This window comes from Pectinophora gossypiella, chromosome 15 (assembly GCF_024362695.1).
Source record: "Pectinophora gossypiella chromosome 15, ilPecGoss1.1, whole genome shotgun sequence".
Lineage (NCBI taxonomy): Eukaryota > Metazoa > Arthropoda > Insecta > Lepidoptera > Gelechiidae > Pectinophora > Pectinophora gossypiella.
Genome location: NC_065418.1, coordinates 9526376 through 9550799, shown reverse-complemented (window position 1 = coordinate 9550799; position 24424 = coordinate 9526376). Strand labels below are relative to the sequence as shown.

At 36.9% G+C, this 24424-nt stretch overlaps 1 protein-coding gene across 1 annotated transcript; it reads right to left on the bottom strand.

Moving 5' to 3' along the window:
• Positions 1 to 328: 328 nt before the first annotated feature.
• LOC126373282 (uncharacterized) lies at positions 329 to 22730 on the bottom strand. The gene is made up of 6 exons (XM_050019363.1): positions 22130 to 22730; positions 5575 to 5754; positions 5125 to 5246; positions 3535 to 3775; positions 2903 to 3165; positions 329 to 2718 (listed from the first exon to the last, which is right to left on the bottom strand). The coding sequence occupies exons 1-6, from the start codon at positions 22272 to 22274 to the stop codon at positions 424 to 426; spliced, it is 3246 nt and encodes a 1081-aa protein (XP_049875320.1). The 5' UTR covers positions 22275 to 22730; the 3' UTR covers positions 329 to 423.
• Positions 22731 to 24424: the final 1694 nt, after the last annotated feature.

Genomic DNA, 24424 nt, shown 5'->3' with positions numbered 1-24424 from the left:
AATCATGTATGTTCGTCGGGACTTCCAAGAATTAATGACAAGAAAAAACTCATCGCATTATTCGTTTATTGTATAAAAATTATAAATAAAAAGCCCCACTGTTGGGTACAGGCTTCTTCTCAATCTACCGGAGGGAGTATGGAGCACTCGACCACGCTGCTTTCATTCATCATGCGATATGAGGAATAAAAATATACCATGGGTTTGTATTGTAGAGAGGATGAGGATGTTTACTAAACTAAAAAACAGCTGGAACATAGGTATCTTTTACGACTAGTTAGTGTATCTACCCAAAAATGTATAAGTACAGAGGATAATAAAAAACAAATTGATTCTGGACGAGATATAATTTAAGTTAATACTAAATAAATATAGTCACATTTTAAATACTTACAACTATAATTGTACTATAAAGGCACTTTGTTACGTTTGGTCTTTACCGTTATCTATTACTACATCTGTTAAACTACCTCTTCTGGAGTTCCCCTCTTCTGGTGTACTAGAACTTTCTTTACGTATGCGTGAGAAGAGTCTTGGCACAGGACCTGTACTCGGTCGACTGTGGTCACTCGGTGCTGGTGAATATCTTCTTACTCTAGGAACTTGAGGCTCTCCTTCACTCATACTTTCCGAGTACGTAGGTGGTGGCTGCTGTAACATCGACATACGATTTTCTCTTGCAGCTGTAGCCGTAGGTATCTGCAACTCTGCTCCGGCAACCACTGTAGCTAACGTCGGAGTGAACTGCGCTGCTGCTGTTCTACCGGATGTCCTTCTTCGTCTAGGACCCGCACCGTCCTCGGTGCTATGTGGCATATCTATCTTAGTACTAGGATTATCAACTGTAGTAGGAGATGTTTCCTCCTTACTAGGAGGATTTTCTATTCTACTAGGTATTGGTGGCAAAACGAAATCTAAAGGCCTAATTGAACCACGTCTTCGAGTTTGAGCAGGTTTGGGTAGCGGAGGTTGACTCATTAAGTCTAATAGTCCAGCACCAGCTGGGTTCTGACCAGCAGTTTCTAATACCGCTAGCGCTCTTATTAAATCTGCAACACTTGTTTGTTCTAACACCTCAACTTGTTGCGATTGTGGTAGAGCAGCTAAGTTTACATCGGGATCAAACATGCTACCACGGCCACGTTTTGTTTTATTTCTATATCTCTCCAAGTCCTCATCAAATCCACTACTCCGTCCGCTTTCTGTTGCATTATGATAATTTTGTACATCTCCCGAAAACATGTCTCCGCGCCCATTTTTTGCTTGAAATTGTCTAATACTTGCTTCCAAATCACTAACTGGCTCTTCATGTGACGTGCTGCTTTTGCGGTCCTTTCCAAATGTAGGGAATAAACTTAACCTGCCTTTTTTAGTCTTGCTCTTGTAATTCTCTAATTCATCAGAACTTTCCGGCATTACAGCTTCTTCATCAGTTTTCTTATTCTTACCGAATGTGGGGAATAGACTTAATCGTCCTTTTTTAGTTCGGTTTTGATATCTCTGTAATTCTTCTTCGTCTACTGTATCATCTTCTTCATCATTAGTTTGCTCGCTGAAATCGAAAGTAGGAAATATACTGCGTCTGCCACGCCGAGTACTTTCTTTGTATTTTTTAGCAGTATCTTCTTCAGGATCGCTAAAATCGAAAGTAGGAAATATACTTTTTCGACCAGACTTTGTTTTGTCTCTGTAGGCTTTTGAAGCGGCGGCATCTTCATCTTCGCTAAAGTCAAAAGTAGGAAATATGCTGTGTCGTTTGGTTTTCTGTTGATATGCCTTAATTGCTGCTGTATCTTCGTCTTCGGAAAAATCAAATGTTGGGAAAATACTTGTCCGTCCACGTTTTGTTTTCTCTCTGTATGCCTTTGCCATATCCTCGTCTTCATCTTCTCCAAAGTCAAATGTCGGGAATATACTATGTCTACCTCGTCTTGTCTTTTCTTTGTATGCGTCTGCATCACTCTTTTCTTCTTGACCAAAACCAAATGTTGGAAAAATACTTCCTCGCCTACCTTTTGGTTTCTCGGCAACATGCTCCGTTGCTCCCTGAGCAACACTTACTCTACCTTTCATAGTATTCTTGAGATAATCAGCCGGGTTATCAGTTGTGCCCGTATTCCTTGAAAATAGTCTTGTGAGCATGTTGCCTTTGTTTTGACTATTATCCTGTTCTGGCGGAATGTATGAGTTATTAGGCAGCGATAGCTTTCCACTTCTAAAATTGGCTTCCTTTCTATATTTTTCTGCTGAATCACCATTAGTCCATGTAAGTTCGTGGTCTATTTTGGCGACAGATTCTTTCCTATAATTAGGTACAGCCACACTTAAAGCCCTATTTCTTACATTCGGAGAGTTCGTAATGATATCATTTCCTATACTGAACATTGGTGGTTTTTCACTTGCTAAGATTTGTTCATCGTCAAACATGTGAACTCCTTTTTCTTGTTGCGGTTGTTCCAATCCTCCCAGTACATTAACTACTCTTGCTAATAGTTCTGCAGGCTTGACGATAGCTTGAGCGCTGAATGTCTTATCTTTGTCTATTCCAAGTAAATCAGTATCAGACTGTATACGAAGCATATCTTTAGCAGAAAGGTGAATATTTTCTGAATTAGCTCGCTTTCTTCTGGCAATTGGACCCCTCGGCTCTACGTCAAATGTAAAGTTAGGGCAGCTGGCGCTTTTGTACAGTTGTGGAGTGGCTTCAACGTAGATGGGCTAGAAATATTAAAGAAAAAAAAAATATTAGAAGACAACAAGTAGATAGGGTAACTTTAAGCAAATCTATAAAAAGACAAACATTTACAAATATTGTAAAAACATTTTATCATTAAAATAGCCTATTTTATTGTTCCACTATTTAGACAATCTTTATGAACACATTAAAAATTATAAGTCTCACCTTGATTTTGATCAAATTTGCTTCATTTATTATCTTTCGTATAACATTCATATCTCTGGTAAATCCTTGCAGAATTTTGTTTTGTGTAGATTTGAACTGGTAGGCAAGTTTCTGCTCAATTCTGTGTACACTTTCCGATCTCATGCCACTTGTGATAAAACCAAGCAGCATGACAATGTAGCCCAGACCAAATGTGATCCAAACAATGAGGAATATCTGGTAGGTGAAGAAATATCCGTATTTGAAGCCGTTGTTCACAGTGCCTGGAAAAATGGAAAAGCAAATTTTAGGGCTGCCGTTTTACATTGCATTAGATGTCAGGTGTCGTGCTCTAAGGTTTGTATTTTAGATAAGTCATTATTATCAGATTGTATTTGATTGCTATTATGCTGTCACCCCAACCGCTAACTATTCACTACTTTGTTAAAATTCTCGTAGGTAAGTGTAACTTAGCAGAGATTTTAAAAAAACGAAACATTGTACTGTGGTTCTAAAAGTTGAAGTACTAAAATGACACCTCACCATATAGGCATGGTGTCCAGATATGGTGATCGCTAGCTATACTATAGGTTTAAAGTAATGAATGAAGTTTAAAATATAAATTTAAATAATAAACCATGACGCAAACCCACCAGCAACCAAATCGCCAAAACCAATGGTGGTAAGGGTCACGAACGCGTAATAGATGGAGGCTACGTAGTCCCATCCCTCAAAGACGACGAAGATGCAAGCAGGCAGGAAGATGAAGAATAAGAATCCTGGCACCAAGTAGAGGAAGATCTGACCCAACATCCCCAGGTTATGGAAGAAATAGTCCAGATTGTCAGCCCGTTTCTCGTTGCGTCTCTTGTACTTTCGGTACACGGTGATCAACTGGAAGTAAGAAATAAAGACGGTCATAAAATGCAATTTCATCATAGATTCGTCGATACCAATCTAGTCCATTTATTGACTGAATTAACCGATGTTAATTGTACTGATAGTGATATAACGCATCACCGTCAATAAATAGACTAAGTTATCTAGTAGTCATTAAAAAAAAAAACAAGGAAAAGATGAAATTTAATACCATTGATAGAATAACTATTACTGTAGCTTCTAAGTAGTTTGTACTGCTCAGACATTTCAAAAATAAAATCACTGTGCGTTAAAGGAAATACTTAATGATAATATGTAAGGCCATAATATACAGAGTAACGTTGTAACGAAAACTTTGAGGGATGATTCTGAGTCGATATCAAGTGTAATTTTCCTCCGCAAAAACATGGAACTGAAAAAAAAATCACTAAAATTTTCATGCATTTTCCGACAGGAAGTTCCACTTTATATCAGCACAGAATCAATCAAAAAAACAATGGTCAATGGTCTGAATCATCCCCCTCAGTATTCGTTACGATGTCAGTAATACCCTGTATGTTATTCTACATCACGTTAAATTAGTTAAAATCATGTGATTAAGTATAGGTATATTACTGAAGAAACAACGTCGCTCTATCGTAAAACTTCATACAGAGATTACTACTTTTATTAGCGTTTTCAGCATTTTTTGAGACTTTGTTTTATTGCGGTTATATTAAGACTCATTAGACTTTTAGATAATCTCAAAAGACTGTTAAGTCTGAAACAAGGTAGGTATAGTCGTTGATAAATCTATAATTACAATACAAGATTATAAGTAATGTCAACGGCAGGTATTTAAGGCTACTGCCAATCTCTATAGTAAAAACGCATTTCTAAAATAGAATGAAAATGCAACCGAAGGTGTTAATAAACACGTAAGACCATTGTTTGGCCATAGTCATTCCGTAAATTTTGAGTTATTCACTTCTGTCTCTAATAAAGAGGTAAAATTATTTCAACTTACAGTTGGTTTTAAAACCAATAATATAATGTAAGTAAATGAGGAGCTCGGTGGCGCAGCGGTAAACGCGCTCGGTCTGCGATTGTTGAAGTTAAGCAACTTTCGCAAAGGCCGGTCATAGGATGGGTGACCACAAAAAAAAAGTTTTCATCTCGAGCTCCTCCGTGCTTCGGAAGGCACGCTAAGCCGTTGGTCCCGGCTGCATTAGCAGTCGTTTATAACCATCAATCCGCACTGGGCCCGCGTGATGGTTTAAGGCCCGATCTCCCGAAGGCCCGTGCCCCAGCAGTGGGGACGTTAATGGGCTGATGATGATGTAAGTAAATAAAGATAAAGAAGTTTAAAGATTCTTGAGTATTACCTGCATACCAAAGTATTCACCAAGGTTGGCGAGGAGGATACCGTTGATCGGTATACCGAACAGACCATAGAAGATCATCAGGATTCTTGACAAGTGCGTCGTTGGAGCTAAGTTGCCGTAACCTGGAATGTACATAAGAGACGTGGAATAAGAATTATGTTACAAAAAATTATAACACTCAAGTTTTTTTATTTATTAATTACGTAATGAATCTATAATATATCGAAAAAAAAAAACAAACTTTGTTCTGTAAATTCGACCGAAGCCTTTTAGAATAATATCTTGAATTCCATAATGACTTAGAAACCTTGACCTTTTTTAACTTGCCGTTTGGGGTTGATTCTAACCATGTCTTGTTAACTGAGATGAACGTTTTGGTTATTCGTAAACAACTTCTACCGTTGCATTAAAGTAATACAGTGTTTATTTTTATGTATCAATTGCCCTTACCAATAGTACTGACAACAGTATAGGAGAAGAAGAAAGAGTGGTAGAAGTCCCACTTGTAAGGAGGCTCCGCATCCTCAGTGGTGTAGTTGAACATTGACTTGCCACAGTAGTCGGACAGCTTGCGCAGGATCGTGTCCTGCTTGTCAGGGTCGTTTGGAATGTAGTTCTCGTATAGGAGATCTGTAATTAGAGGAAGTAATATCCTTAGCTCAGAGTCAGTGAAACTTTAGTCAGCATTTTCACGTTTAGTAAATTTCATTCACCTAGATTTATATTAATTAAAGAAGGTTTTTTAGTTTGTATTGGGTACGGTTGGGTATCTATCGGATAGTCCTTGTAATCATAATTCAACTTGTAGTGCGCTTATACATGGTCGTTCGTCTGTAAGTGCCGTTAGGATTCATAGTAATTAGTATTTTCGAACTTGAAAAATTTATTGACAGCAATGAAGAATGGAAAAAATGAATAAAGGAATATTACGTAAACTACGTAATCGAGTACTAACACCGTTAAAAAATAATACAATCCATCAGTCATTTAAAACACATCTTTGATTACCTCTTTTTCCTAATCTATTTTCATGCGGATTGCTGCAGATTTTCACGGTATGTACTTAATCTGATTGCAAACTAACAAACAGATAAAAATATTTACAAAGTCACAGTTTCATGACTCAAAGAACTAATTTGAATAGTAAATAAATGTTTCGTTTAAGAAGACACACGTGAGCATTTTAATGAATCGTTAATTTGCAAAATGGAAAAGGAAACTATGTAATGAGATCGTGAGGTTCTTGTTAAATGTAACACTTGAGTGCATTTGTTAACTGAAACGTTTGTGTTTCCGTGTATATTTAAAGAATCCGTGAAGTTCCTCAGGTTGGATCCTCTATTTTGGAAACCCAAACAGAATAAACAATACACTCTATCGAATATTGATAGGACCTATCTGATATCCAACGAAGCAGCAACATAAAGACATTATTGCTTTGTAAGGGTCGTTGGGTAGGTATTAACAAGTTTTTTTCTTCTTCTAGAGGTACCTAGTTAACGAGACTTTTAGAGCATCAACTAAGTGCACATTTCTTGTCATCGTCAATTACACGCGTGGTTCAACACAAATTACTTGTTTTGTGAACGATTAATCGCAAAAAATAAAAGCGCCATCTTTATTGTTTAGAAAAAAAGTAGTAGTAGTTTTTTTTTTCAACTTTATACGCATGAGTGAAGGAAAAGTAGACAGTTTTTATAATACATGGTTTTTAAGCTAACTATGCAAAAAACTTTCGTAGAGAAGATTTATAGAAACCTTAAATGTTAAAGAACTATATATAGAGGTGATAAAAGGGAGTATTTTTAATTGAGCTTTTTGATTGAGTACTGTATATATATATATATATATAAGTTAAAGGTATTAAATTCAAATAGAACTTCTTTAACTTTGGTGATAATACTATCTACATCGACATATTCAGATTTTATCTGATTTTCATCCCAGAATCCCAGGGCATCCCAGAATCTCAGTTTTGCACTAAGCTAGGTACCTTACTTTCAACGCTAGTTTTCTGATTAGCTGATTAACTGTTCAGCAAATCAATTAACGTTCACCTGTAGCCACGGAAGTCATTACAGATTTTTTCTATACTGGATGGTGACAATCGAATGATTTCATAGTAGCTTCAAAAGGAGGAGCGCCGCGATTGTGGTTTGATTGCCATTAAACGGATATAAAATCGATTAACGATATTGGATTGAATCGGCTCATTGTATATGAAGGTCGGCACTCACTGTCAAGAGCAGATTGAAGGACAACCTTTGGTTTGCAGAGTTTAAAGGTGAATGTCAGCCAGCTCTTGGTTGCCAATAGAACAGCTGTTTACGAGACGCGCCCAATATAAACTACAAAAGCATCAAAATTGTTAATACAAAATGTAAATTTATTCAGATTAGCTAGGTTAGAAGAAGAAGTTTGGGTCATCTAGGAGTTGCAATTTTTGTAGATTGCCTCTAGATGTCTAGACCGAATCCATTGACTTATCTTTTCAGCTTTAGTATTGTACTGTATTCATTTGTTACTGTATACTGTATTCATGTATTGTACTGTAAAGTGTATTCGATTTGATTTAAGTCTGATTTGGACCCCTGTTTTAAATCACAAGGTATTTCAGGGATTCTCTGCATCAATGTTTCACTTATCACTGATACGAAGGTGAAGCAATGTACTAGTTATGTGTCGGTTTTTGAAAAAATCCGTGACCAAAAATTTTTAAGAGTGATTTCAGTATCATTTATCAGCACTTATCCATTATATTTGCCGAAGTATTGTTAATCATTTGCTTGACATTAACCATGGTACAGGTGTTAAATGATTAATCTACGTCACTAAATACCCGCTCTTTAGCTACATTTGTCATATGTCTGTGGAAAATTAGCACCTTAGTAGAGTACCTCGAACCTTGTGCAACAGTTTTAACAAACGTTACTATTTCATTGAAAAAAGGATGTACTGCCTTAGTAATGTAAAAATGTTACTTTTCCTTTCCATTGTTATATGTCTCAAGCTTCTTAGAAGTAATTCAAATAATTAATTAGATATAAACCATCACCATTCATCGTTAGCATTGTTGCCTTACGACAGTTCAGGACTAAATAAGCGTAATAAAATAGAGCAGGAAGATTTGTGAGTGTTAAAAAATATTCACGATCTGTGAAGTACTTATTTAATTTGTTTTTTAGTACATTACCCTGTGAAGGTTTGTGGCCCATATACAATTATATTTGTAATCCTTACGCGTTAGAAATATAAATAATCTTCATTATGCTTGTTTGTGACTATCCTTGACTTTCCGTACCATAACATTACGTAAAATAGCCCGAAATATACTCGTGAGTTTCTTATCAGTAAGATTTTTTATTATATTTTTATTGCGTTTACCTTGTTGTATGCGACATGTGTATTCAAGTGACACCTATAATTAGAGGGCTAATTTTCCGATCACGAACGAAGGAGCGGAGGCCGGCTACATTTACATAAAGATGTCATGAATCTCTCATTTTGTCGCTACAATTTGTGGAAAATTAATATTATTTATTTTTAAAGCGTCGATTTCGTGCGGTTTCGTCAAATTATGCACTTGGTCCTAATTTGATCAACACAAAATCCAATTTAGTTTGTTTTTAAAAATTCTATGAATAACAACGTTATTTACATTTCGCTGTCAATGAAACGCGTTTATTCCTACTATAATCATTTGATTTACATTAATATATACAAGTGTATGCAATATCTATACTGCGTTTGAGTAACTTTTGTATGTCATGTTTATTATTATTTAAGGATTATGTATCGTTCTATGTACATTAAAGTCAAATCAATAAATATGGTGAACTGAATAGTGACAGGTACCAGTCTACAGCCTATAATAAGTCAAACACGTTAGACAGGATGACGTCATCTCTTAAGGCAGCAATACATCCATGCGTTGCAGCGTTACATCGTAGATATCAGCGTCACAGATCTGTCAATCTTGCTAAACGTAACATCAAGCGGTGCAACATCTGAGGAGTATGGCGCATGCAACGCAAAGATGTGTACACCTCCTTAGTCAGCTTATACGAATTGATCAGGATATTTTTTTGCCTCGGAACATGAGGATCACATGCCTAGATGGGCTAATATATATTTATAATCTCATTACATATTCTTGGCACACTTCTTCGGAACTATTGAGTCCAGTTTTCCTGCACTTATGATGAGAGATTCTGACAGTAACCGACCCTGGCCAAAATCAAGGTTCTTAGAGTCATCCTCGCGTTTTCCTTTCGCCTTCCTTATACGAAGTGAGAATCCTAATGTTTTCTAGAACATCCGCTGCTGCATTAGGCTCCATAATTGCCAAAGTGTAGAAGGGTCACATCCTTGGAAGCTATTTATAAATGTCGGTGCAACGGTCTTCGAACTGATGTCAAGGTTTATACTTTAATTAAGTATTATCTAATGGCCTAAGTTTGATAGTCAGTAACTTGCAATGCAATGATTGGAAAGTACTTAGGTATTCTCAAAAAAAAAAAAATTACTATTATGAAAGTTTTTGCACCTTTGATGTCTGGGTTTCGCAAAAGCGTTTAATGTTGTTAATCCTGATTGTTGTTGGATGGCTGTTATTATACTATATAACCTATGAAATTGGGATGGTTTTCAATTTGGGACGCCGCGCCAGACAGTCAGATTGGCAGTCGTTTCTATGAAAATCGGACTTATCCTAGCACCGTGGACCGGGGTATAAAAAAGGGATACTTGTTGGAGAGATGACGATGATGTACAAAATTGAACAACTATCTGGCGAATGTCTAAACTCAAGCAGATGTTGAATATAGAAACTACTTTAGATTGTTTCTGTCGAGATACTTGTATTATAGCAATTATATGGTATCGCTATAAGTTCTAGCTTAAATATATACAATAAAGTTTCTTTTTTCTAATGTTGTTCAGTATTTAGTTACATTTTATTATTAGCATGACTTAAAAAATGTAAAGTACTTAATGAGTAACGAAAAAGATGTCCAATTTTCCTTTTATTTTTAAAGATTATCTTATAAGAAATAAAAAGTAATGGCAGGGTTTATGGCATAGTTAAGATAACTGTAAGTTTTTGCGTTACATTATCCTTTATAGCTGCTAGTATCCAATATAATATAGTTACTTACTAAGTTTCAAATGTTATAAGTATTAGTATACTGTTTATGTTCCACTTGATATCAACTCTAAATCACGGCCTGAATCATCTCCCTCAGTATTCGTTACGATGTCACTAACACCCTGTATTGTAAGAAAAGATAGAAATCTCTTCGAATCGTCTGGAGGGTTAAAAAGACCACATCGAAACACTTTACCTAAAAAAACGATATTGCAATTTGACATTTGTGCATGTAAAGGTATGTGCGCAATGCAAACAAATGTCAAATAGCAATATGGCTTTAGATGAATTTTTAACCTACCCGAAGATTATCAGCAACGACTGGATTTCAAATGAGAACAGCTAAGCTGAACTTGACCTATGGCACGAGATAGTATATTAAAATGATCTAACAAACTTGCATTTAATGATTTACCATTAACAAGATACGTATCACTACTGTTGCCGAAATGTCGATAGTTCGACTATCGATTGTTGACCTTGAAAATCATCAATACTATATCGATAGTATTGCTGTGTGTCGATAGTATCGACAGTATAGTTTCTTACTATTGTAAAAACTATTGATACTATTGGTACACATCAATACATTTTTTTTGTTTTTATAGCACATACTCGCATCGTGCTTAGGGCAACTCACAAAGAGGCTTTTTTAAATTTAAAGTAATTTATTTGAGTTTGTTTTAATTTATTTTATTTTTTTATGTAGTGTAATGGTTAACAAGAGCTGCGGGTTGAAGTCCCATCCGAGTCAGAAAAAAAATATATTTAAATTTTCTTCTTGTGTTTTCGATAGTATTGATGATCTTCAACGTCAACAATCGAATAGTACTGACTATTATTTAAAAAAAATCGATAGACTATCGGTAATAGCCTATCGATAGGCAAGCCCACATGTCACTATCTCACGCAGTGGCGCCTGCGCATGGCCGAGATGCGATTTTAAGGTAAGCTACTCTATCACACGTCATTTAACGTTTCTACTCAATGGTTAATCTTGTATCAAGGGTGTTAGGTTATTTAGGGCTTACACCTTAGTTGATATGTAGTCCTCGCAACTAGGCACGTATGAATACCTATATTAATCTCAGAATACCTACACATATGTAATAGTATTAAAATTTGTATTAAGTAAATAATAAAATCGTATATTTATATCACTAATTTAAGAGTCACGCTCTTGTCGGTGTAGCATTCTCCCTGCTACTTTCTAGGGAAAATAGGGCAGTGGTTTCCCTCTTGCCTTCCGCCCCGCAGTACTCTGTCTGACGCGAGTGGGATGGCGCCTAGAGTAGTCTATTTCAAAGCCGTACTAATTCTCCTGTCCTCCACCTCTGAATAGTACTGACAGTTACTGCTGCCCTCTGTCTGGTTCCAGGTTACAGTCCCTGTGACTGGCCCATTCCGTTCTGCGTTGCCGTACCGATGGCTCCCGTCTCCGCCTCTCCAACCGTTGAGGTCTTCACACGTATTCCTAAGCAAGGGTTCTACGTTATATCCCGTAGGTCTGGGTAAAATATTTTCTGGCCAAGTAGTTAATGCCATCTGCGACAAATCTACAATAAGTCACGTCAAAAAAAGGGTAAAATATTTAGGTAACTTCTGGATTCGTATGCGTCTCCCTTAAATTTCGGAATACCATTTCCATACTTCGGACACTCCATACAACAACGATTTTCCCTGGGGGTGAAGTAAATCTAGCTGCGAACTGGTACGGGGTGGAGTTAGTCATAGTCATTTATTGATAATAATAATTACACGTCACAGATATTACAAAACCGTTACCGTTACCGTTCTACCGTTCTATACATAGTTCTATAATATATGCCACTGCTTCTGGCCAGCAATGTCCGCAAGGAGTTCACCACGAATGAATACGATTTTAAACGTACCACCATGCTTATAATTTCTGGAATGTCGTATTAGTATACTGTTTTTTTAACTTACCTAGGAAGTTTTTTTCTGTATAGTATAAGGTGGGTTGAGTTTGACCAATTTACTTTATTTGTGTCTCGCAATAGATAAATTGGCCAATTTCCTACTTATTGAATTTGATGACCGTCTGGAGTGCAAGCAAGCAAATGTGTTTTAAATAATCTTCTTCTTCTATCGTCTTAGGTGGATGACAAACCTCAGCAACTCTGGTCTCAGGGTTAGGTATTAGTGAGCCGTCAAAAGCCCCTGAAATGGCTCATGTAACAATAAGTAGTAACCGGGACCAACGGCTTAACTTGCCCCCCGAACACCATGGTGATCAGCCTGTATGTCTTAACCAGACTAGGGATCACAAAGTGATCTTTGTGATCCCCACCAGGGTTCGAAACTGGGACCTCTGGATTATGAGCCCAACACTCAGCAACTGGATTAAGGAGGTCGTTAAGTCAACATCATCATCAGCCCATTAACGTCCCCACTGCTGGGGCACGGGCCTTCCCTATGGATGGATAGGGAGATCGGGCCTTAAACCACCACGCGCGGGCCCAGTGCGGATTGATGGTTATTAACGACTACTAATGCAGCCGGGACCAACGGCTTAACGTGCCTTCCGAAGCACGGAGGAGGTCGAGATGAAAACTTTTTTTTTGTGGTCACCCATCCTATGACCGGCCTCCGGCCGGCCTCCGGCCGGTCGTTAAGTAATTAATCGAATTTTACTAAACGGATCATCTTACTTTCGTACAATCAGGTAATGTCCTAACCAAACTAGGGATCACAAAGTGATTTTTGTGATATATCCCCACCGGGATTCGATAACCTAATAGCGACACCCAACAATTCTGACACCCAACTTAGCAACACTACTTATAGACGTCAAAGTGAAACCTCTAATGTAATAATTCATCCTCCTTACAAAGGCTGATAACTTATAAACTTGCAATCTACATAACAATTTCATTCATTTACGTTGTCTGGCCGCTAAACACCGCATTACCACCGAACATAGTACGATATTGTTCCTTATAATTGCTCATACATTTGCATAAATCATATATTTAAACCTTTTGTTTCGAACGTCCATCCATCGACTGTGCATCAAATAAGATGTTTTGACATTAGAATAATTTTATGTTTTATTACTTGTATTGTCTTAGTAAACGACATATTTATGAAGAAGTAACGCTCTGTGGTATGTGGGTATAATTGTTATGTTTTAAGTCATAGTTACTTGTTTAATAAATTATTATTTTAATTTCATAATCATGTGACAAACAGTGTTTTGCTGTAAATAGAACATTATGCAATATTTCATAGCTTTGTATAAGGTCGGGTCTTGCTAGTGTGTTTGATAGAAATCGTAAAAAACCTTATTTTTTGGTGTTTAGATATTTCAGTACAGCGTCGAGCCAAAGTTTGTTGCAAGAATAATGCATTATTGTTATGCTACGTCTAAATCTTAAAGAAAGTCTTTGACAGGAAGCAGAAATTGACGAAATAGATGGTCTAAATTTTTTGTCACTGCATTTTATAAAGTTTTTTTTTTTGTTAAATTTTGTTTAATCTGGTTGCAAGTAGTCTCCTTACGTAGGTAGTATTTTTTTCCAAGTGTTCCTTCATTATTAATATTAAAAAAAAAACTAGGCATCCACCACTGGCATCGATTTTTTTTTTCCCAAGTATGTTTTATTAAAATGTTGAATCGACTGGAAATCTTTTCGAGACAGACTTATGCTGTTGATTGATTTACTAATGTATCTGACTTATAAGGTATTTCTTAGTTACGATAGTAACACAAGTACGAGGATAATCACTTGTTTTATAGGTCCTATACGTATAATTAAGAATCTAAATACGCATGTGTGACTTAAAAGACTGGGTTTTTAGTTTCCCATAGGAAGGAAGAAACACTTAACTATGGGTTGTTATGAAAACTATGATGCCATGACAATCTATGAAGGAAAACCAAAAGAGTTGGTCATCTTTTGAAAGTCTATGTGACGAACGAGGCAAACGGGTATTATGGGTAAAGGGAAACAGATCCATAAATGGACTGGTTAATTGAGTGTTTTTTCTTTTTCATTTTAATATGTTGTATACAATACTCCCTCTGATTAATGAAGGAGATACATTGCAGAACAAGTTGTGTAAAGTTCATCATAACATAACATAAACTCACGACTATATCCCAATTAGGGTAGTCAGGGGTATTCCCATCGCAAGATGAACTAAGTACCCACACCTCACTGTTCATTCTGTTAGAACAACATGACAGGTGGTAAGCCGTATCGCCGCCTATAATGGTCGAGCCAATTGTGTTGAGTTAATCATAAATTAAACAATGTCTGATAATATGCAATTATACCTTAGAAAACCGCATTCAAACAATTTCATCTACCAGTCATAAAAGTAAAAAGAAGAACTATGGCACAGGAAATTTCTTGAGTATTCTAATAGTTTAAAGAATGACTATATATAAGTAATTATATTTATAACTATATAATCAAATTGTATGAAAACTAATGATTTCACATTTTTGCATCTTCTATTAACCTACGTCATGAGAGCAATTCAGCTCTTTAATTAATCTAGATTAGTCTAAAAGTTGAGATGAGGTCACATACATCTCTTTACTATTTGTGCTTGCAAACTCTGTACCGTCGGTGAAAAGTAATACAACTCGAGTTGTATCACTTTTGAGTTATTAGCACACACTTCATGTTCAAAAAATTCTCTTTCTTTCTGTCTAATTCTCGTAACTGTAGCTATTATAAATACGGAGATAATTTTTGTGTCTAGTGATATAAGTACTGTTTGTGAAGGATTCATGTTGTTATAACACGTGTAACATAATTCATCTTAACTTGCATTAAAGTGAAATGAAGATTTTCACTAAATATTTTGGTGTAAGTAAATGCAACTCAACATATATTAAAATACACGCAATCCTTGAATTCTCACAGTCCGTGTTTAATGATATAATTTTAGTTGTAACATCAAACACCAAATTTATTTTTTCGTGAAAAGTAATATAAATTAATATATATCAAAATATTTCAGAAAATGCGATCTTAGATATCAATAACGTGTCGTGTATAATGATACATACAAGTTCGATTCCATGCGCCACCAGTGTGTATCCTAGGGTGACCTCCGCATAAACCTGTCTATGGGAAGACATTTTGTCTAGAACCACAGCAAACCATATCTGATCCGCATTGCGAATGGGTATAGGTTAAGTTAGTACTTCAGACCAAACCGTGTTTTTTCTCTTTCTGCTATAACCACCTTGTAGTACTTAATTACAGTACCTCAATAAGTTGTGGGTCCTGATCATGGCGTCGTTATCACCATGGCAGGGTTAGTCAAGAGGTATTTGAGATTTGTCATAACTATCGTTAGTCTCCTTCCCTTAGCTCGAAGCATAGCTGTTTTACATAGTTTTCTTGATTACATGCAGGTTAAGCGGTGGCAGATTGAACGCTGCCTTCATTGCTAAGGAGGTTGTAGACGTGAAATAATGGCTCCAAATATTATCGAGCTCCAATTAACATGCAAGCCATTCAATACACGCTGGTTAGATCTTTTATGCAAGCGCCGGTAGTGGTATTTTTGAACCTACACAGCCGTAGATGACAGCTCGGCATCGGCAGCATCGGGATCTGCCACATCTTCTCAAGAGAAGATTACCAGTTTCTCAAACACGTTGAATGGTGTAAATTTGTCGAGCTTCCTCATTTTTATAAAGGGAATAACTGCTCTGAACTCTTGAGCACCACAAGTAATATTTGTTTTCTGTATTTTGATTACATAAGAGAGAATTACGCACAGGACTGTGAAAAATGGAAAGAGGAAGGGGAGGCCTTTGCCCAGCAGTGGGATCTTGTAGGATAGATTAGATTAGAATAAATAATTGGCAACACTACGGGCACAACCCCTTAATTAAACCAGGTCACAAAGTTTGTAAAAATCCCAGGAGGTATTTGAGCTTCTGAAAGGAGTTAGTTGGCTTACATAGTCAATAAAAGCACGCATAATGGACCACTTGTGTTTATGCGGAAAACTGAGCCCATTAAAATAACATTACATGGGGACATTCGAGTATTCATTGAGTCAAGTCAGGGGCCTATGGCGGCTCAGTTATAACCCTGACACCAGGGTTGATGGGGTTGGTAATTCACCTCACAATCCACACGATAAAAGAAGAAGAAGATGGGACATTTGCCCATACATGTTGTGCCGACCCCACCTAGAGTGAGATAAGGGCAGGAGGATGATGATGATATAGTGGGAAGTTTGCCCACTTCACAATAGTGGTCCATACGCGAGGATACGCGGAAAGTTCCCCACGTGTGCTTACGTGTAGAGTTTTGCGGAAACGAGCTCATTTAGCTTAACCATAACAGACCATGGTCCATGGTGGTCATGGTCATGGTCTGAGGATAGCCCTGTGTAACTTATAGGTTTGGAGGTGAACCAATGATCTTCATTTTCACTACCTATTCTCATCATCAACATTGATTCGACTCCGTTTATCGATCTGTCAATGTTGCGGGCTACCATTAGACCGGGAATTTTGATAATTCGAAATATCGAATTTTACTTTACTTTAGGGGATTTTGATTGTGGAATGAGTTGTGATCTTTTAAATAGTTTCAGCAAGAAAGAAGTAACACTTACCGGTTTGTGTGATTTTGGTTTAAAAGTACGTAGGTACATCACCTTTATCTCCAGGCCATACTGCCAGGCTAGCCCGAAACATTACTAATGACTAGTCTTAATATGATTCCTCTTACCTTCATTTGTTAGGGGTGGAAATATTATCATAATTGAATTTGTAAGATTTTGACTGCAAAAATGAACCAAAAGTGGTTTTGATTAGGGGCGTAGTGTAGTGGACAAAATGTGTTTGTAGTGGGCAGCAGTGGTGGTTTTGACCGGTTATTTATGAGTTTTGAGAGTAAAATCATAACAAAAATATCTTATTATCGTCACCTTACACTATATATACGTGTACCATCTTTATATGTATTTATTATTAGAAATTCGTAAAAACATGTATTATTTTACACAATAAAACCGAAAAAATAAGTCATGTTAAACCACTTGACACAAATTCGTTATAGTTTATCGTTTGTGTCAATTGATATAAGTTACGTTTCTTTACTTTTTAAAGAAAATAAATAGAATTTTGCCTTTCTACAACATTATGAAATAAACTTTCTTCCAAGACATTTTGTTTTTTGTAGAATAAGACTGTAAAATTAATAATTGAAATATGATATATCAACGATGACTTTTTTATAGTTATGTGTGTAAAAAGGTATAAGTAGACTTGTATCAATTTACACAATATAAAAGTTGGTGTCAACTGATATATGTAATTTATTTTGATCCTCTACCATTTCTGTTTAGGTTCTAAATATAACTAAATATTAGAAAAGAAACCTTCCATCATCACCTATCGACACATCTAACTTCTGTTCCATTATTCCTTATAAGTCGCGAGCTAGAATGTTTTTAACTTTAAACTCGATTTTCTCAAAACTTGAATTTTGGACTTGTATTACTTTTCACCGACGGTACAGAACTATCATTTAACTGTAGGAAAACTCAACAAAACATACTTACTTATACGTAAATAAAATAAAAGTTTGAAATAATCGTTAATGTTTGCTAGGGGCGGCATTTTTTAGTTCATTAATCACGAACCATGACAGAACTTGGACTCTTATATTTTTATATTATATTCTTTTCAACGCGGCTTATTGTAGATTTGCCTATATATTTTTCATAAGACATTAATTACATGGCCAGGACTTATTTCGGGCTTAAATACATAGGTATAATGCTGCTGCTGGGAAAAGTTACAGTTTTGCAGTCTATTATCTCTACAATTCTATCATGATTAACTTGATTTGAGCTCCTTTTCTTTTCTTGTTTTACGTGACTGGAAGTAGGTATTGTAGATTTGCCGCAAATGACATTAACTATTTGGCCGGATTTGCTTAGGCTTATCACATAGGTATTTGTCCGGGAAGACCATTTCAAGTTTTATTTTCCTTAGTCTGGATCATGCACGGAACAAAATATTTATACAATTTTTATATTAAAGAAAATGTCTGTTCTGGAAAAAATCATTAAACCTGATTCCAGCCAGACTCGAGAGTATCGCCCGTAAACTTTATGACTACGTCTGTTTGTGTGTCATTTACATTATTTTTAATCATATTAACATGTGATGGCTGTATATATTTATTTTTTATAAAAATAGTTTTGAACTCCGTTGTATGTCTACACGAACCTAAGGAAGATATAATTAATATTATGTTTTCAAGGAAAAGTTAAATGGTTGTGTTAGATCATATAGTACATGATGAAATTTGGAGACGTTCAAAGTTTGACATGTACAGGGTCTAGCTAAGTACTTAAATAAATTATTTATTTATTTGTATGGTGTTTTGTATCCACAGAACAGAGATAACCTATATGTATATTAATTTACGTACATAATCAATCTGTATACTTAGATACATATAATATATATTCTATTTTTATTCTACGAACAGTTGATGTTTCATTTGTTGAATCAAACTAAAAAACAGACACATAAATATAATTATGATGGGCGTATTAACGACGATAATCTGTCAGACTGTTTGTTACATAAATATATAATATTATTTGCACTTATTTCATGATACAATGTTAATTTTATGGGGAGTCTCCAGTCGCAGTAGTATACTACTACTAGAGACTGCGACTAGTTGTGGGTAGTTACTGTTACTGAATGGTGACCAAGGGATGGTATGCGATAGCCTCTAGTAGTGACTTGGACGTTACCTATAACGATTAATAGTATTAATGTAGATACTCTCTGCATTCATACTTCATATAAGTAATAGGTACCCAGCACGTTAAAAGTCATTTCGGTGATGCATACCTACATATAAACTCACGTCGGTATCCCCAAACGGAAAGACAGATTTGAATATTACCTAATAATATACGTAGGTACGGTCACGAACATTAATATGTATACAGTTTGGTACCATGTCACATTAACTTTTTTGACAAATTGAACTGTCATCATCATCATCAGCCGTACGACGCCCACTGCTGGGCATAGGCCTCCCCCAAGGATCTCCACGACGATCGGTCCTGCGCTGCCCGCATCCAGAGGCTTCCCGCGACCTTCACCAGATCGTCGGTCCACCTTGTAGCGGGCCTACCCACTGAACTGGCGGATGGCGGAGGGCGGATGAGACGTTCGTTATGTAAAATTGACGATTCAAAGTGTAACTATGTTACCTACTGAATAAAGATATTTTTGAATTTGAATTTGAAAATCGTAAAAAAATTGAACTGTACGTCTCACTAAATATCAAATATGTTAGTGCGACAGAGTCCTAAAGTGGGTACATTATATTGCTCATGACTGTACATTTTTTTTTTTGACGTGACTTATTGTAGATTTGCCGCAGATGGCATTAACTACTTGGCCGGACAAATGGGGAGCGCTGAAGGCTCTCACCCGGTACAACGTTTAAGACAACAGGCCTGAGGGTGCCCAGTTGGGCGCGAACCTCGGCTCAGGGCGTCGTCTGAGAGGAAAAATATTTGAAAGAATTAATCGACCCTAGTGGGTCGATAGCGATAAGCGCTGAATGAAGGAAATCGTCGACCACGCTGGCGGGGTCGGTATCGGGGACCTGAAGTGTTTGGTGTCGCGAGCTGATTGGCTGCTTCTATGGCTAGAGTAATCGGGTCGTCGGGATCGTATATTACGTCCTTCGGACGCCGATACTTTTCAGTACCGTCCCTAAGCGGAATGTACTCGGAAGCCGCAACTACCAGGGGATTTGGGTGGTGCGGAGCAGAATCGAAAAAACGTTTGGAAGCTAATTTGAGCCATTGGGCAATGGTTGGCAGACCTAGGTCAATGTGCAGATTTTCATTGCGAAGGAACCACGGAGCTCCCGTGGCTTTCCGCATGAAACGATTTTGTATTACCTGTAGACGGTGAATTTGAGAGGGACTCGCGTGAGCGAAAACTACCCCTGCAACATGACTGTACACCTACCCATTCCCAGCTAGGTTTAAGTCCCATGAAATAGAGGGCTACCTCATCACCAGGCACAAATGCTGGAATCATGAATTTAAACTCAAAAAGTCGAATTCGGTGGTAAAAGGAATGGTTCTGTCTGATTAATAAAAGAAGACATTTAAGGTCGACCTTGCCCTATAGAGTACCCGTATGAGAGAGATGGATTTATCGCCTGTCGCGGTGATATGTCGCAAGCATTGCATCGTTATCGGGTGCATAGAAACCTCGATTGGAATGCAACTGCAGGTATCTTGCACTTGACTATATCTGGCACGCATCCTCAGGAGAAGGATAAAACTTGGTTTTATTTTATTTACTTGTACAGATAAGCTACAGTAAGACGGAAAAAGTGGTTCGATCATATTTATAGTAACTACAATAATATTTATGACTTTAGGACTCACAACTAAAATTGTTGCTGCAAATTGCCTTGTCTTAGATTGTCCTCGAAAATAAAATATGAACTTTAACTATAAACGAAACCCACATATTCAGGAAATGCGCTTCTGAAGGTATGTGACCTAACATCTAACTGGTCTGCCTGGAAAGTCAGACAGGCAGTCGCTTCTGGAAAAAATCGGACCTGTCAGGTTAGAAAAGCAGACTCTGTGGTAAACGGAATGCCTGAAAAAGGAGATGATGATCAAGTGTGCTAAACTTTTCAGCATGTTTTGTGGGTTGTGTCACATATTTTTAATAAATGAATCAGTTTTTATTTGCTCGCAAAGTAAAAATAAGGTTTCATTTCCACTCGACTGAAGGTATCAATGTAATCGGTAGTTGTGAGTGGTTACTGCAACTAGTCAATCGTTGCACTCAATTGTTTCAAGTTTTTTATCAAGTGTCGTGGAAAAATAAACACACAATAGGATGACACACGTACCATTAAAACGAGAGCGTGAGCGAATGGCTGAATGTTGCAAGAGCAAGGGGAAAATGTGATTATAAGCAAAACTTTCGAATTTAGATTATAAGATGTAGTTTTTTAATAAAAATATATTTTTTTTATTATAACAAAGGAGATCAATCAAAGAAGAACGCAAATACATTTTGAATACATTGACAATGGCCAGCGAGTTTTTAAATGGTTTTGTGATTTTTTTGTTGCGTGCGTGTTTCAGTAATTTACTGGCCACAAATTATTTGTAAATAGAATACATTGACTGGACGATTATATAGAAAATAGAATGTTTACGAGAATGTTCAATATTGAATTCTATTGATAGCAATTATTTTAACTTTTAACATAAAAAATCCAGTACGGTTTGCAATCAGCGTTTCCTGATGTCTAGTTAATTGAAAAAATCCACCGTGGAAAGTCGCGTGAGGCTAAAAATCTATTTATATCTCAATATCTATACTTAATTACCTACTGCTTTGTTTTCTCGGTAGCAATGTTGTGTGCAATTGGTTGCAACACTGCATATTTGTATTAACAATCAAGTGGATCGATACGACAACAAATATTGGTCGAGTGCAATGAAAACTGCATCTATTCACTTATCTGATTATGCTACCGGTCACATGTTGGGATTGGCACCCTAGTTTTGTATAAAGTACCTCATGTTTAAAGAAATAAAAACAAATATTAAAATTTATTTTCTTCTTTTCTTATTTCCTCTTGTGAAAGCATTGACATACACATAAATCAAGTTCGCAGCGATTGACGATATAATTTCTGTCTAGCCATCCTCGAATGGGTATAAAAATACAGGGTGTATAATAGTATTCGTTACGATGTCACTAACACCCAGTATATTAATTTATTTGAGTATATTATGCATACCCTCAGGTACTGAACTTGGTATTGAACTTACTTTGGATTTCAAGTCTTTCCAGTTTCTCCTCGGCCCGCTGCGCCAGCTCCAGGGGGCTCTCTATGTGGTAGAATATACTCGCCCCCACCAGCAGGTATACGATGTGCAGGGCCAGCATGCACGCCAATTGCTTTGTGGACATCATCTTGACTAGTTTTCAAGCACAACTCTTTTATGTTTAAACAAGAAATACAATATTCTATTTTAAATATCACAGTCTTATAAAGTCCTTAGAAATATCACTTATCACGTTCACAAAATCCATTTCGTCCATTGGTGCGGTAGAACCCGTTGGAGCATTAGGAATCTCAGTTTCTCAAGCGTGTCCGTGAAACGATTCAAACATAAACAACAAACGTTTTGACCGGAGCTTTTGTTTTGGAAGCACATCCCGAATATTTCATGAGTGGAACTTGCACTATTTGATTCGAAAATCGAATGACGCGGCGAATATACAAATCGGTCGATAGAAAATCATGTTTATAAAAAAAAGTTTCAGGCAAATTTTCCCGATGTGCGGCGTTCGTGCAGCGGTCGATGCGATCGAATGAGTTTCCCGGCGCGCGCGCCTGCGACTCGCGCGCACTCAACGTCCACGTCCTTTTTTTATACGACTAGCTCTAAATGTTTGACTGACGACAACTCGCATTAACTCGTAAAGGATAATAAGTAAGGTTATTGTGTACTATAAACGCGAGCAGGTGACGTCGACTAACACGTTCTGGGGAAAGATTTTCGTTTACGACCTAGGATTAGAGAGGATTCTGCGTTTGATAATGGCCGTCTATGTGAGGATAGCGTTACATCATTTCGCTGATAGCGAATTCTTCCAAATGAATTCAGCCCACATTTGACGTAGTTACAATTAAAGATGTTCCGCTATATTTTAAGATGTTAGATAACATCTATCTATATTATAAATACATAATTATATTTACATTTAAATATTTTAAGAGTTGATATTATATAAAAATAAAGAGAATAGACGCAAGACGTGAACGACGGAAAATCAAAATCAATTTAATTGAGCACAAAAGTTTCTGACATTATCAGAGATTCTAAAAAGTGAAATTCTGTATAACTTTAAATGTAATACTTATACTAGCTATGTATATCTATTCTCCTTCCATCATGTGGGTTGTGAGATGGAGTACCAACCTCATCCACCCTGGTGTCAGGGTTACTATTGAGCCGCCAAAGGGCCCTGACATGGCTCATGTAACGACTACTTACTTACATCAGTAAGTAGTAACCGGGACCAACGGCTTATCGTGCCTTCCGAAGCACGGATCATCTTACTTTTGGACAATCAGGTGATCAGCCTGTAATGTCCTAACCAAACTAGGGATCACAAAGTAATTTTTGTGATATGTCCCCACCGGGATTCGAACCCGGGACCTCCGGATCGTGAGCCCAACGCTCAACCACTGGACCACGGAGGCCGTTATGTATATCTATTAATAATAATACGTACATTTTATTGCAATAGTCGAATGGTGTATTCTTCTCAACGTAGGTATTACTTTATTCTTCAGAATCGTATATATTCTTATACGTAATTACTTGCCTATGTCATAATAAGTATACGTCGCCCGTGTCGTCAAAACCTCATTCATGGAAGTTCCCTAAACGAATGCTTGTAATGATGAGAATTAGAGATGGTTTTTGAATTAGGTACGCTTTAATATTTGCGGGATGACACATTTTCGCATGTTTGGCCTCATGTACACACATAGGAGGTTTTTTTTGACGTGACATTAACTACTTGGCCGGACAAAAACATAGGAGGAGGAAAAGACACTTAAACTTTTCTAATGAAATCGAACAAATAAAACATACTTGTAATGACCGATGGTTAGATAGAAATAATTACGTAAGTATATCGGATGTAAGTATAAGGTGGCAACCGGTAAACAGTATTAAGATTTAATTAATAAAATAAAAGCGAAAAATAAGTAAATATACTTAATAAGTTCGTAAACCCTATCTGTCTGTGTCTGTGGTGTCCGGAAGTAATATTTCTTTTTTCTTTCTTTCTAAATTATATTGATCTTTATGGCATATCAACTACAAACATAAACAGCCTACACACGTCCCAATGCTGGGCACAGGCCTGCCCTCAATCAATCCGAGGAGGTATGGACCATACTCCACCACGCTGCTCGACTGCGGATTGGTGGAAGTGTTTGGGCTAGTAGCCCGGGACCAACGGCTTATCGTGCCTTCCGAAGCACGGAATCATCTTACTTTTTTGGCCAAACAGGTGATTCAAGCCTGCAATGTAACATCATTCAA